General features: G+C 40.6%; 3 protein-coding genes across 3 annotated transcripts in view; 2 read left to right on the top strand and 1 right to left on the bottom strand. All coding sequences in view use genetic code 11, as the record gives it.

Annotated features, from left to right (window-relative positions):
• Positions 1–7,624, bottom strand: part of EGR_02129 (Voltage-dependent calcium channel type D subunit alpha-1) — a gene marked incomplete at both ends in the record, with an annotated part of 41,880 nt that extends 34,256 nt beyond the window's left edge. The window contains 9 exons of the mRNA XM_024491378.1: positions 379–482; positions 560–855; positions 2,327–2,530; positions 3,733–3,842; positions 4,764–4,903; positions 5,332–5,437; positions 6,239–6,711; positions 7,296–7,437; positions 7,590–7,624. Of these exons, the coding sequence (XP_024354231.1) occupies positions 379–482; positions 560–855; positions 2,327–2,530; positions 3,733–3,842; positions 4,764–4,903; positions 5,332–5,437; positions 6,239–6,711; positions 7,296–7,437; positions 7,590–7,624 (1,610 nt within the window). The remainder of the gene's footprint in view (positions 1–378; positions 483–559; positions 856–2,326; positions 2,531–3,732; positions 3,843–4,763; positions 4,904–5,331; positions 5,438–6,238; positions 6,712–7,295; positions 7,438–7,589) is intronic.
• A 2,342-nt stretch (positions 7,625–9,966) lies between these two features.
• On the top strand, positions 9,967–11,547 carry EGR_02128 (Partner of Y14 and mago; the record flags this gene model as incomplete). Its single annotated transcript, XM_024491377.1, has 4 exons — positions 9,967–10,006; positions 10,039–10,135; positions 10,533–10,720; positions 11,237–11,547. 4 exons carry the CDS (start codon positions 9,967–9,969, stop codon positions 11,545–11,547), a joined length of 636 nt encoding a protein of 211 aa, XP_024354230.1.
• Positions 11,548–13,329: 1,782 nt separating this feature from the next.
• On the top strand, positions 13,330–14,866 carry EGR_02127 (serine-rich repeat protein 2; the record flags this gene model as incomplete). Its single annotated transcript, XM_024491376.1, has 6 exons — positions 13,330–13,429; positions 13,460–13,563; positions 13,591–13,715; positions 13,747–13,927; positions 13,991–14,258; positions 14,520–14,866. The coding sequence occupies 6 exons, from the start codon at positions 13,330–13,332 to the stop codon at positions 14,864–14,866; spliced, it is 1,125 nt and encodes a 374-aa protein (XP_024354229.1).
• Between the last annotated feature and the right edge of the window lie 370 nt (positions 14,867–15,236).

Here is a 15,236-nt window from a genome sequence, read left to right as displayed (position 1 = left end):
GAAGACTGAAAACACCAGAACTCGTAAAATAATTCTAAGGGTGCGCGTAGATTGTCACCGAACCTAAGCCTTTCCTTTCAATGTAAACTGCTGATGAGTAGCCTCAATTTAGAAGTGAGACCACAACCCGGATCTTGATTTATAACACCTTAAGGCAGTGTTTCGCCATTTCAGGAACAATTGGAGGCAAATGTGAAAGTGGGTTTCCTACGCACTCGACACTGTTCCGGCAAAAGCATCCTTTTTTTCTACGAGAATGTGTAAAACTTGCGAGTTCATTTATCATAAAATTGCTGTGCTTGAATATTTTTCGGACGGGACCTCAGTTCCGGCAACGATAGATTTGCAGAAATAGTGAGAAGTCAAAGATAAACATACCCGCTCAAAACACCCAAAACAAGATTCATCACGAAGAAGGAGCCAATGATGATGAGACTAACGAAGTACAGAAACGGCCACTCCATGCCTTGTGAGTCATTCATCTGCAGAAAAAGTGAGGATTGGTGAACATGGACGCCGCCTTAAGCACTGGACAGTCAATGAAAACAAGTAGTCCTACCCAGTAGAGGACATTGGTCCACCCCTCCATAGTGACGCACTGAAAGACGGTGAGCATGGAAGCTGCGAGATTGTCGAAATTAGTGATGCCATAGTTAGGACCGGGCCACCGCTCAGGTAGCTTGATGAAGCCCGTGAAGGCATAGGGGTCGGCACTCATGTTGGCCACGATGACACGACGCTCGGCAATTGCCGCCTTTGTCATATTCGGTCGAAAATCGTGGCAGACGAACGGGAACTTACAGATGTGACCCTGTCTGCCTAGACTGCATGGTGTCGGGTTATCCATTATTTCACCTGAATAGTGATATCACTAATGCTTTTACAAGTTTTGCTTGTTTTCTTCGGACCAGTAATTGTCTTCTGGCGCTATTGTAGACAATTTAAAACCGTTTCTTCGTATCAATTCAAGCAAACACCGCTACGAAATTGTTTTTAGAGCTCGGTTATCTAGATGCATGAATTCCTCGCTTTAGCCAGTTAAAAAAATAGAAAACCTGATTATCCGCTAAATAAGTAATTTTAATTTATTCAAGTATCCTTAAAAAGGGTAAAAGCTAGTGAATAGGGAAGACTGGCACTATTTAATACATACCCATGAGATGAAATCCTAAGAACATTATAAATCATGCAGTTTGTTAATATAATGCTTTCTCAGCTACCTTGTGATTCAAACAAAATCTGCAGAATACAACCCAAAGTATCAGTTTACGATAGATTTGGGCAAACCAAGCTCTAGCACAGATGTGCTTTAAACAGCAATCAACAGTATTCTTCCATAAATGGTAATTTGTCGGCAATGTTGCTGTACGACACCTTTGTGCTTTCGGAGCCAGGGTAAACGACAAATTGCAAACCCATGCGTAATAAAATTTCACTCCTCTACATGCGCGCTGCACGGCAATTGAGTTACTACATTCCTACCACCTCTTACAGGCCGGCGGTTGTTTCGTGCTGAGTCAACATCGTGCTTACACGAGTTTGAGCGCCCCCGTCATAGAAATTATGTTACGTAAAGATCGGGCACTGGTTCTTTTGCATGAAACAAATTAACAAGTCTCCTTGACGCACAGTTTTCTGTTGATACCGTGGTGTGAGTTAAATTATCACACTACTGCCTATGCAAAACAAGTTCTAATTGATATACATTTGCTGTATGTATTACAAATTAACAATTTTTAACTTCAGTAGAAATTAGTAGAAAACATTAAAAAGTACATTACCACAATTGTCTGAGTAATGCAAATTCAGTACGCAAAATATATTTGTATCTCATGGTAAAAATGGAAAATGAGTGTTAGTTGAAAGCAAATTCTAGTAAAATTGTTTTACTTGCATGTCCACCAAAGCTGACATCCCAAACACAAAATGTGGTGTCGACAGGTAGTGCTCCTTGTTTACATGGATGCGAAGTCGTAAAGAATGAATACTCAGATGCTAAGCACAAACCTCGAGACAGTTAATCAATTTTTCCAAGTCATGAATTACCTGTATCTAAGAAAAAGTAATTTTATACGGAGTAAGACAACAAAATATAAGTTGATTTCCTACATTTTAAGAACTGACACCAAAACAAAACGAGCTCTGGTGGGGAAAAGTACTTTGCCTAGCCTGCTTACTTTGGTTCCCGTTTTAAGTTGTAAATGTGTGAAAAACGGTGGCATTTGGAAAAACCGCAGAATTCATCAATAACCACAGGTTCAACATGTAGAGGAATGCTTCTTACTCAGGTAAACTCTGCAAATCTCAAAACCATATTATGATGAACCGAAGAAACTGAATATGGGTAGGTAACGGAAATTACAAACAAAGGACTCACCGGTATAAATATCATAGCAGGTGGCATGCAGCTTCCCTGAGAATAATTCCAGACCGACAATTGCGTACATGGTGATTACAAAGATAACCAGAAGAGCTATGTGTAAAAGCGGCACCATTGCACGAATGATCGCGTTGAGCACGACTTGCAGACCTTAAAAATAAACATTACCATAAAGCTAAGCTGAGAATTACCAATTTCATAATTTAATACTCATACCAAAAGTTCCATTTACAAATAAAACATCGATCTCGGTTCTCAACTTGTCGAGTAAGTAGTTTTACAAAATTCATTATTGGCGCAAATTGGTACAAAAATAACTAAAGTAAATTCAGGCTAATTATGAAATAAATTTACTAGTCTTTAGCAACGGAAACAACGCCAGATTATGAGTAATTTACAAAAAGTGCTCCATAGCACATTAACTCATAAACTACGCTTGCAAATAACTACTTTAGGAATCGAGTAATAATACAGTAAAATAGAATGCATGATATATTAACAGCAACATAACTAGCGATTCTCCACAACCGGCATATTATTCTCAACAGTAATCACATTCACCCTCCTCAAAGTGTTTCAATTTATTAAAAATGAATGTTAAAGTAATGGTCAAAACACACCGACTACATCACCATATTTAAAATCTACGATAGACCATTGCACCTCTGCTAGAATTTTAGAGCTGGTTTAACTAACAAAAAGTTCAGTAAGAATTTACAATAATTTCCTTCGAGAATTCTGAGACAGTAATGCGACTGTTTGGATTATTCATAGTAAGCTTGTCCAGGAGGCGAAATGCGTGACCGTTGCTAATTAATGCTGCCGAAGCCACATCTTGATTTATCCCTAGTTTATTCCCAATGAAGTGTGTTAAACAGGAACAGAAAAAGAGAACTGTTCAATTCATTCAATTCCCGCGCTGGGGCAGGCACAACAGTTAACTCAGTGCACTAAAAATCGGTACTAGATGTGGTAGACGATCGGGGTCTGCGTAAGATAACTACTGGGGACAATAGTCATTATCAAATTGCCAATCCATAAAATCACACAAAAGTTCCAGAAACGGCCGACTGGGGAGCTAAATACTAAAATGGCTTAATTCAGTTGCATGGACAGCTGGGTGGTCATAGAAACCTCAAATTGTTAGACGGAATATTGGATCTAGCGCAGATTTATCATTATTTTAAAAAGTAAAAACACCAAAGACTGCTATTTTTTTCACACAAAGTATTGCATAAGTAGATGTCAGTAAATAAATCGTAAGTGGTCCCGACGTCAATTACAAATATTCAAAATGAAAAACATGGTACTTCCTTTAAATAGGTGGCGGTATTTTGGAGGGAGCTACTTACTCGGCAAACCCGATACAAGCCGTAAAGGTCGGAGCACACGAAATGCACGAAGGGCCTTTACATCTACACCGGAACGATCAAGCATTCGCTGGAGCAGCGGCTGGAGCAATCTGGTGAGGCATCAAAAGTTTATCCACTTAAGTGTTTTCATTGAAAAATACACCTGTAAAAAACTCTCCTTGAGAAAATACCTTTAAGAAGTATTGAAGAAAAATCACAAAATAACAATACCTTCAATTATTTCGTTAAAAAACAAAACAGATAGAGTGGTAAACCAATTACTGAACCCGTGTCAAACCTCAAAAGCGGACATTTTCGGTAGTTATTTGAATAGCGTTGGCGTCACTGCATTAAAGTTTTCTGATTTTCATATCCCCATATGGCGAATACTGCCACGTTATATATCTCCCAAGAACATAAGATTGTGATTGAATAGAACTACCTCATCATAAGTAAATAAACAGTAACATCCCTTTCTAGACCTGTTTCGAATCTATTTGTAGTGATTTAAAATTGTGTCACTGTTACGGATACATGTTTCAAATTTGACTCCTCAACCTTCTTTATTACGCTAAAAAAATTCAAATGTGACTTCATTCCAAGCTCCACAATTTGATGAAAAGAAGAGACTTGGCATTTGCCCTTGATTCAGAATAAGTGACACCTGTTTACAAACTGAATATGCTCATGGTTCTTTCCTCTTATGGTATTGAATGCTGCAATTTTTGTTAGGAGGCCTCCAAGTGAATGAAAATATCTGGAAAAGATTGGTAATATTGTAATATTCTGATGTGTTTAAAAAATAAGTGTGCTGTCAAAGGTCTGCAAAAAGTGGAAATTCCTTTACCTATGCAGAGTACTACATCAAATTGTTAAACTAGTCAAGGCTCCATAAATGAAAAATACGGTAGTTTTTGCACCAAAACGGCAAAAGACCTGCTTAAGAATATTCCTAATAAGAAATAAAAATCCTTCAGTGAAATTCAATAATTTTTTTGGATAAAAGAAAAATCATGCGAGCTAAAATTTACCCGAGGCAAACGATCGTGAAATCGAGGATATTCCATCCATTCCGCAGATATGCTCCAGGATGCATCACAAAGCCAAGTGCAACTATCTTCAGAAGGCATTCAATCGTGAAGATGACGATAAACACATTTTCTACTTTCTCCTAAGCGGATAGAGAATTCAGTTGTTTAAACCAGAAGTGTAAAAGGAAACAATACATAGAAAACTATCGTAGTCTATCCCATTTAAGAATATCTACTTAGCTTCAGTGACTTAACTAAGGCGGTTTATAGTTTTTATTATTAATTATTTGTGTAAACTTAAACCAACTCAGTAGTGGCCATATTTTACTTCGTATATTCGGACTGTACCACGGATGAACTATTGAAGTGAATGAAAATGAACTCTTTGACCGTAAAGCTATCGGTGCTAGGCATTAGCAGTTGATTTTACAACGATATTTCATTTTAAGCCTGAGTCTTAGTACCTGAGGAAAATAAGCAAAATTTGTCACATAAAGTCCAAACCTACGTTTTTCACATGTCAAAACAGCAAGCGATCCCAGGAGAATTTTAAAAAATTGAAACTCACTAGTATGGAGTTGGTGCCATTAGAATCTCCGTCTGGATAGGGAGTGTGAGAGCCCAGAGCAAAACAGTTCCCGAGGATTGTAATTAAAATAAGATATTCAAAAGGTCTGAAAAAATTTTAAGGAAAAAAATTCAAATAGGCCCAAAGCCACTTTCGCCCAAGAAACGTAGTTTCTAACACTACCAATTGATTAAACCCAAACCGTTAAAAAAACGCTGAATTTAAATGTGCAATGAAGTATCAAATTTGGTGTGATAAATGAGTAAAAGTCCACGAGTTTTTGAATTAAGAAAATACACCTGCTTAAACCATCCATTTAGGCTAGAAAATTGCAGGAAATTTAGCAGTGAAACAACAATAAAAATCCTTTCCATGCTCACATCCAAAGCTAATAACTCCACCAATATTTCACAAATTTGAAGATTCCATATTTTAAAATTTGAATTTATAACCTGTCGGTATAATGTCCATAATTTAAAAAGTAGTAAAGCTGGACAGATTCTCCTGAATGTATGATTTCGCTCCTAGGCACGTGAATAAGTAATTTGCAGACAAAAGGCAACGTCAACAACAAGCTAAATGGGACTCCTTACAACAAAAATTCCGCTCAATATAAGTTCCAAAAACCAGTACAAATTATGGCAATTGGCCAATGACTTTTCGTCGAAAATGTTCGGAAAAATTAAAAATCTCCCATACAACTTTTGTTGTTTAGTAATTGACAAAACATCGGAGGGAAAAAATACGTATCATGAAGGCGTAGGTAGGTTTAAAACATTAAATAACACTTTACTTGCCTCAAACAACCTAAAAAACTATTTTAATTGGTGGACTACGTGGATATGAGGGAATATGTTAAAGCCATCGAGTAAGATTATCACCAAAAGGTTAAGTGGGAAAAGGATACTTCCACTCAACGATGCCAATGCACATTTTTCGAAGCGGATTGCGAAGACTGAGACAAAAGAGAGCTCTCTGAGGCCTCGAGCCAGCCGCCTGTGCCCGGGAGGCAGGTCGCTTGCGCGCGTTTGTCTGCGCCGCTAACGCAAGGTTTGTAAGGTTCAGAGGCTTGCCTTGCTGCGTCGCAGCTGCGGCTGCAACACCCGCAATGCCCCTCAACGTGGAACCACCTCCGGCACGAATAGAGGCGCCCAAGGAACCCACGATAGCATCTTGATTCGACTGAGTTGACGATTGCAGCGGGGTGGGCGAAGACAGAGGCGGTGCAGAAGAGGAAGGTAATTCAATCCTTGGAATAGCAGCGCGACTCTTCCCGGCGCCCCGCCAACGATTTTCTCCCCCTTCTTCCTCTTCGGAGGAGTAACTGCCGTGCGGATTGGCACTAGGACTAGCCGGATATCCAGACTGGCGAGCATAGTTCTGCATGACTAACAAGGGAAATAACAAAGGCCGCATGGTAAAACAGAAGGTTGTGTAAATTCCACTGTTCCAATGGACCTTGCACAAGAAAGGCCAGAACGGTTGATTTCCCAATGGAAAACCGGTTTATTAACCCAAAACTTATTCCAGATCCCAATCGCCTGCATTAGTAGTAGAATACTTCTGTGAAAAGCATACACTTTTATATTAACATGTAAATCAAAAGAACCCAATAACCCGACCAAAATTGTAAATGCTTCACATAGAGGACGGAGATGAGGTAAACAATGTCATAGGACAGAGTTGTTTAATTTAATTATGCTATTGTATAAGTTGCCCTTCTGCTTTGAAAACTACGACAATGTGCATCTTGGACTACGTAATTCAAGTACATAATCAGATTTGATCCATGATTTAAATAACGCACTTGCATAAGCCTACCACCCCAAATAACTTTTGTGGCAGCTTCAAGCATTCTTTTAACAAAGACTATCCTAGGTGCAGACCAAAATAGATTAAAATAAGTACAACCGAGCAACAACCTCACATACCCAATCACAAGAGAGATAAGAAGTAGGGCTTACTATTTTATATGTTTGATGTTTATGAAATAATCTGTTTTCTAAATTTAATGCACACAGTTTTAGACGAAAGGGTAATTCACCCCACACCAGCAGTTTTACAGAGACCGCACTCGTGAGAATAACCCATGAACCCCATATGAACCTTTAATTGAGTGAGAGAAACAAGATCCAACCATTTAGATTTGTGGATGTGCAAATGCTCGGCTTATTTTTTTACTTTTGTTAATTTTTGCGTCTTTGTAAATTATCTTATCGAATTTGATGTCTTTGAAACCCACATTCTCTTTTACTTACTCTATTACTCTATTAATTACTTTCATTATGTACATATCGGGACATTTCACACTGTCAGGGTATAATTGATTACATATTTGTTGGTCGACAAATTGCAAGATATCCTTTTCCTCTTATTTGCTTGTTTAGCCTCTTACATCTGTTTGGCGCCCTTGGAAACATTACTTATCTAGTCAACTAATATTTAGCTTGATTCTCTCTGACCTTAAACATATCAAAGGAAGGCATAATACTCAGGCAGGGTATATGTAGCGTCCCGAGACTTCCCTAAAGACAAAAGAAGACACAATACTCGGGCGGAATATACATTCGGCACAAGGAAGGTGTTTGGGCTATTGGCATGGCCCAAAGGCCAGCCCACCCATCGAGGTACAAGAAGGCTAATCCAAAAGTACAAAAGTAGCGCCTCACCAACACTGAGGGATAAACTGCCATTGTATCACATATATATACCCAACATGTAGAAAGCCTGAGGCTACTTACATGGTCCTGAGGCCACCCCACCTGGCAAAAGTACAATGGTCAGAGCACAAAGTGACCCATAGAAACGGAACGTTAAATAACCACTGTATTACAGTAGAACCCCAAAGCTTTTATTGAGTCTTAGCGTAACCCATTCTACATCTTCCTCGCGCTCGCGTACTTCTGTTTTCGCAATCTTAGAATGAGAAGAAGGTGCAGAGGAAGACATCCTTCATTTGGGCAGTCACCTGCTATCAGCATTCGTTTTCACCCCAGGTATTAAGTGCATTCGCTTTGTTACAAGATCGGTTCTTAACGATTACATCCCAAATAATTCATATGTTTACACAAACGCGTATTATAGTATATTATAGTAATAAGCCAAGGTAACTTGGGCGTGGGTCCCAAAGACTTCCCCAGAGGAGAAATAAGGCATACTACTCAGGCTAAATATGCATAATCGGCATACAGTAGGGCTTGAGGTTACTAACATGGTCAGCAGGTTAACTCACGCTGAGAATATAGTGTGGCAATGACCAAAAGTGGCCCTTAACCAAATCCGACAGTTAAACAGACAACTAGCATATTCCATGGCCCTTCTCCTCTTTTAGCCGTACCCAACGCCTCCCTTGGTCAACCTCTGGCGTTAGCCGTTAGGCGTAATTAGTGCTACAATAAAAAACATTAACGAGGTAATCATGTTAGCTGTCGAATTTCCATGCAGTTGAGGAGATACCTGACTTCTCTTAGTAGTTCTACAGGATTTTGTGTTTCGTCCCCTGTAGCTACTGTATTGTGAGGGTGTATTAGCCAGCACGCGGCCATATAACTAAGGGCGGAATTTAACATAGTTCTTGGGGTAGGATTCCGTATCTGATCCTCCCTGCCACTTTTTCTCACTTCAGGTCTGCTTAGCCACATCTGTCTGCATACTATCCATCTAGTAGCTATGTGAGGGCTGTATCGCGTTTACACATATTTGGTGTCTTCACACGGGAATCGTAAGCAGCTCCATGACAAAGCTTCTCTAGATGGTTAAGTGGTAGTGTCACCTTAGTTGCCGACAAGTGGTTTTGCTTCATTCCCTAAAGTGGAACTATGGCCTTGTACACGAATTAGAACTTAGGTCAGCTAATGATTTACAAGGCATTGGCGAAGAGAAAAAACAGACGAACGCCCCCAAGTTTATTAAAGGGCACAGACTGAATACTAATGTAATCCAACCTACACTGCCTGGTGTACTTCATAAAGCCATTGTTACAGGATAAAGCAAGCGTGTTTTTGTCCACAGTAGTAAACAAATACTTAAAACTTGAAATTTGTAAAAATGTTAAACTTCTAAGCAAGAAACCGTTACCCTAACGCCCCCAATTTTCTCGGAAATCATGGTAATCCACTCTGGCGTGTAGAAAATATTTACTGTTAAAATACAGAATGGTTTAGGGGCTGCAGGTACGCCCAGAAGCTCTGCCGTCAAGATGGAATAGCTCGTGTGGTAGAAAAGAGCAACACAAGCATTCAGTAAAGAGGTAACAACAGTGGTTAGTGATTGGATGTTGAAGTGTCTTGAAATACCCAAGTTACAGAAAAATAAGTTAGCTAAATTAAATTCGGAAGCCTGAAGTAAGTAAATTTGCAAGGAGTACTTTTCGATGCAAAGTTTGATCAAGCCATTTCAAAGTTATTGCAAAAACAACTTTGCTGACGTGCATCGAAAAGACCATTAATGATACGATTAACTGCTTTGACAGGCCAAGTGTTTGAAAATGAAGGTATAGTGAAGTACGGTTTGTGGTGCAATATTTAAAGGCTAGATTGGGCACATTCGCTCTCGCATTTTAAAAACACGTGTTTATAATGGTGGTGACAGGAGCGCGGTTTTAGAGGCGCCTCGTCAAGTGCGGTGGGCTTTGGAATGCGGTCGGCGCGTGTTGGCGTAGTTGTCAATGAGAAAGGTCTGATCCGTTTTCAAAATGACTCCTTTTAGGAGAACATGTCATTCCGGCCAGCCGACGTCCCGATGGTACATGGAGAAAGGAAATCAAGGTAAAGGCTGGGTACATACCACTGGATGAAGTGCCAACGTAAGCTAAGTGAATGTAATGTTCGATTATGCGGTCTTTTCCCACTTAAGTAGCTTTCTTACATTTATATTGTTTGGCATGATGGGTAAGTGCCCAGAACGTGGTCCATGAAGGCTGCTTGTACGAAGTGCTTTTATTCCAGTAGCTTAATTTTCTATTTGTTGTTCATGATCAGCGAGGCCTTTTACACTGTAAGTTGTTTTGGGGTTTTCTGCAGCTAGTGGCAGAACGACTGTTTATTTGCGAAGTTTGTTATTGAATACCATGGGTATTTTTTCTGCAGCTTTATCCGTACTTGAGATAATTGCGAATGCTCCAAGTGGTGAATCCTTATGTTTTCACAGCGATTATTTGTGTTCTTCCGGAAATTTGTGTTGGTGTTTATCAACTTCATTAGTTACCTTCCAAAGCCTGTGGAGCAGATGCGCCAGAAACGTGATGCGTTTGTTATCCCTGGTCTGTCCAAAGAGGATGCGGCTGCTATAACCCGACAAAGGAGGGCTGCAGGCGAGGTAGCTTCAAATAGCCGGGATCCGAAGTCTTCTAAGAATAAGAAATTGAAAGCAAAAACTAATTCTGCTGGAGGTAAAGCCCAGGTCCCTATCAGCAACTTTTTTCGTGTTTATAGTGCTCTATAAAACACAAACTTTTTGATTAACCATTTGGAAGGAATCTTGTTTTTTTTTTCGAATTATTTCATTAACCGTTTCAAGTGTTATTGGCGCTACTTCTCATAAACAATGGCGAATCCGATAAAATTCCTTTTTAAGGTTTTACATGAGTTGTTTGTTTCTATGGCTACTGGTTGTTTATCACCAGGGCCGACTTTGCACTTGCGCAAGTTTTTCCATGACTTACCAATTGGTCCAGAGCAGCGCCTTGCTTTTTGCGGCCACTTCAATCGTGCAAAAGCGGTGACTTAAGCGTTATCGGTTATGCTAATTTTAAATCACATTGCATGGAAATGTGGCTTATCCGTCATGCTTTTCCACTTAATTTATCCACGTCTAATAAGACCGAAAGGGTTTTGTACATTTAAGTAAACTAACCCCACAAATCGACTCTCGTTGATTCCATTATGATGCTTTGATTCTTCTTTAGCTGGTAAGACCCAGTTGGGAGAGCAGGAAAAATGGGAAGTAGCGGAATCACCTTCGGTAGTAGAAGAAAAGCTCATTGCGAAATTAGGGAAGGCTCGAAATGAGACTAATGGAGAAGATGAAAGTGAGGTGGTGAAACGCCATCGGCTAAGAGTGGAAAGGAAGCGATTGCGACAGATCGCCCAATTAGCCGAAAAATCCGCAGAGGGTCATATACTGAATCCTGATCAGCAAGACAAACTGGCTCGTCGCGCCGAGGTTGAGGCCCTTGTTGCTGAATTGGAGGCTTCCTGTTCCCTCTCTCCTAACTGACATTGCGCCGTTACTCTGTTCTCTCTCTGTATTATACCCTTCTCCCATTGCAATCCTAAGCTGATATTTTCATTTATAGACCTGTCCTATTCCTACACTTCTGTTGTCTGCTGCACGTCGGTGGAGTGAAATCATTGTTGGTTGGTATTTCACAAAGAAGTGCTTTTCTCGATTTCATCGATCACTTAGCAGGAGGAGTAGGCTGAAGCCAGTTGATCGCGCTGCGGTGTAGTTGACAAATGGGAGAATGTGATTTTATCGTGGGTGAATCGTATTCGAGTTCTCACGGATTATCCGTGTTAAAGAGATATCAGCAGCAGGAAAAATTCCACCATTGGCTCCGCTTTGACCACCGTAAATGTGGTGGAGAACATTACACATGGAGACCAGGGAGGGAATGTTGGGCATGAATGCCGTGCCTTCTCAAAGTTGTATTCGTTACCAAAGCGCCCTTCAGCACTTGAAGTGGTTTTAACGTCGGCAACTTTTTGGCCGTGGTACTTCCAGCGATTCGATATTCTGTTTAGCTATGCGCTTGGCTACTCGAACACTCCAGTCTGAACAGGTTGTACTTTTACTCTACTGAATGGTTGTCAGGACATGCTAATAGCCTCAAATATCTCATCTGCGGTAGTAATGTGTTCTATACTACTGCGGAAGGGATGCACCGCTACATGGGCAGATTTATTAACCCAAGCTACAGAAAAAATACGCACACACAATTCCAGGCTTAGTTCACAAATGCGCGCCATCTCCACAACTATACCAAGACGATAAACATCCAATTAACTCGGGCTAATGACACTGGCCAACAGAATTTTGTGAAAATCAACAATGGTCGATGTAGCTTCATACATTACCTCATTTATAAGTTAAGCGTCATGAATTTAGGGATTTACAAGGACGCTATTGCAAAAATAAGGAATTAAAACCTAGTTTTGCACTTTTCTAGGACTTGCTGTAATCTTTTAACAACTCACATCGCTCGTACTGTTTAAAAATTCAGGCTTTGAATTCTTGGCGCATTGCACTTTAGCTTAGTGGTATGGCCCCTTAACCATGGCAATAGCCTTCCAGCCATTCTATGTTAATAACAAAGAAAAGGCCTGGTTCAGGAAAGTGGCGGCTACTCAACGACAGAATCCGTTTGGCTCTGTGTATTAGGGGTCAAACAGATGTTTGTTCGAATACCCCTTTTGGGTGAGGAGCGTTCGTTACGAAACAGTCGTCACCTACTTACGAAAGAGGAAAAAACTCTAAGTGAGCATAACCTTTACCACTATGGCCCGTTCCTAATATCACTAGCAAAGAATTCCCCTACCTGGTCAGTCTACTCTTTCCAAGGGAGTGAAGGAGGAAGAAGAGGCGGCAGCCAAATCTATCAAAGAGAACTAGTTTCTGAGTAACTAAAAACCTAATTAATGTTTGTTGTAAGCTATATTTTAATATCATGTTCAACTTCAGTGTCTAACATTGCATGCATCCGAAAGCCTGGTACAGCATTTCAGTACTCAAAAAAAGGTAGGTTAGGGTTATTCGATGCCCTGAATTTCTTTGAAATAGTATTAGAAGAATCAGATGACTGTCTATGCTGCCTTTGCATGATTGCATAAAGTATCAGGTTAAATATTTGTTCTCACAATTCGTTCTAATCAGCCATTATAGGACCACGCTTTTCGAATTCCCGCATAGTTGTTGTGTGACTTGTTCTTTCCTGATTTCGCAGAAGTGTTTCCTCATTCACTGATTTCATTAGAAGCATCATCTTTAACTTGTCTTACTATGTCAAATACCATAACCTTTGAGAGGGAAAAACTCAACCAGGCAATGTATCAGAAGTTGAAGAAGTTCATAATGAATAAGCGCAAACGAGAGGCTGAAGGTATATGATCCGCTCATTCAGTCTTTTCAGAGCGCGCTCAAGCTGATTATTATAAACGTCTAAAGAAGGAACGCGAGGAACGTAAGAGGCAGATTAAATTCTCCACTGAGTCCCTCGAAAATGCAAAACGTGAGGTAAGTTGTCGCTTATTTCATCTCCAGATTTTTGAGACAAAAAAGAGAATATCTCTCCTTAAAACGGAAAAAGATGCTCTCTTTACTAGATTCAAACAAATAACACAGGAATGTAAATTGCGAGAAGTAGAGATTAGAGCTAGAAATCAACAGTAACTTATTCATTTCCTATGAAACCTTAAGGATTCAGATGGAGAAAGTAGCTTTGTATGCTGACCAATGTCAAGGCAGAGCTTCTCAAGATGCTCTCCTTATGCTACCAAAGACTGCACATAAGGGTTTTGGAGGTAGTTGTTCACTGGATGTTATCAGTCAAACAAGTGCCCTGAGAAAGCAAGTTGGCCAATTATATTGTCCGAGCCAGGTATCTATATCATTGCTTCACTTTAGTCTTAAGTGTTTCTCCATCTTAACAAAAATATTTCAGTTCTCACCATCATCTTCGACTCACGGAGTCCACGATTCCTCGGCTGCCAATCCCAATCTAGGATCAGTCGCGTTTTCGGGATTAGATAAACGTCAAATGGCTATATATGGCTCGCTTATACCCCAGCAACAGCAGTTTCTTGCAAAAAGCTTTCCCGATGGCCCTGTTAATAACATTTTGGGGAATCGGGAGATGACTGCGCAAGAACTCCAAGCAATTTCCAAATATCTTGTCGAGCTTGGTGCCGCTAGCGGAAAACTACAATCGGGTACTAAACTCCTTTCGCTTTTTGTGTCATAACTCGGGGGTTTACTTGTAACTATTCCGTCGGAACCAGTCCCATACGTGCTCAAATGTTGTTCTTCCAAACCTGTTTTTGATTTTACGACCTCGCCCGGATCCGTAGTCGCTTGCGGACCAATTTTTTTTACGCCCCATGCTTGCATGCATAGTGCTCTTTAGTTAAATTGTGCTTTCTAGTTTTCATGACTGTTATACCCGTACTGCCTCACTTTACATTTCCAAGCAGAGGTATTGAGCGCGATCAACGCAGGGACGCTGTCAGCATTCTTGAACAACCCCAAGTTGGCGGCAATGGTGGCCGCTTCCTCCCTCGGTTCGAACCCGCGGTCCCCCTCTACATCGGGTCTTCCCACTCCCACGGGTGTCTCGTCTTCTGCTGCTGCTGGACCGCCTCTCAGTAGTGGCAGTGGGACCTTCCTCCCTCCTGCGCCCACCGGCTACCGAGGCAGCATCACCACGGGCCAATCGGCTCAGCAAATCCAAATGGCCCAGCAGCTTGCAGCTCAGCAGCAGGCCGCTGCGCTCTACGCCGGTCGTGGTGCCTCTCAACCTCAACCGCAGCAGCCACAGTAGCTACGTGGCCTCTTTGCCAATGGGTAATTGGGTGCCGTTTTAGCTACCCAATCGCTCATCTCCCATTCATTCTCATGGTAATTACCTACAACTTCTTTATTGCGTGTATATTAGGGACCTGATTTCACCTTTCCATTTATGGTCCACACTACAAATGCATTTAAGTGTCGTGTGTACATAACCTTTTTTTCTTATTCGACGGAACACTGTTGGTATTAAACTGCTGCAATCTACTTTTGTCATTCACTTTTGAATGTTTTTTATCGGAATGGAATTTATTTTTGGGACAGTGTGTTAATGCAAATGGTACACGGTTGCATAATGTACCACAAGTCCTGTACTTGGCGACCCAAACTAATAGTAAAAAATA

Source organism: Echinococcus granulosus, assembly GCF_000524195.1.
Source record: "Echinococcus granulosus chromosome Unknown EG_S00009, whole genome shotgun sequence".
In the NCBI taxonomy this organism is placed as follows: domain Eukaryota; kingdom Metazoa; phylum Platyhelminthes; class Cestoda; order Cyclophyllidea; family Taeniidae; genus Echinococcus; species Echinococcus granulosus.
This window is presented reverse-complemented; position numbering and strand designations above follow the sequence as displayed.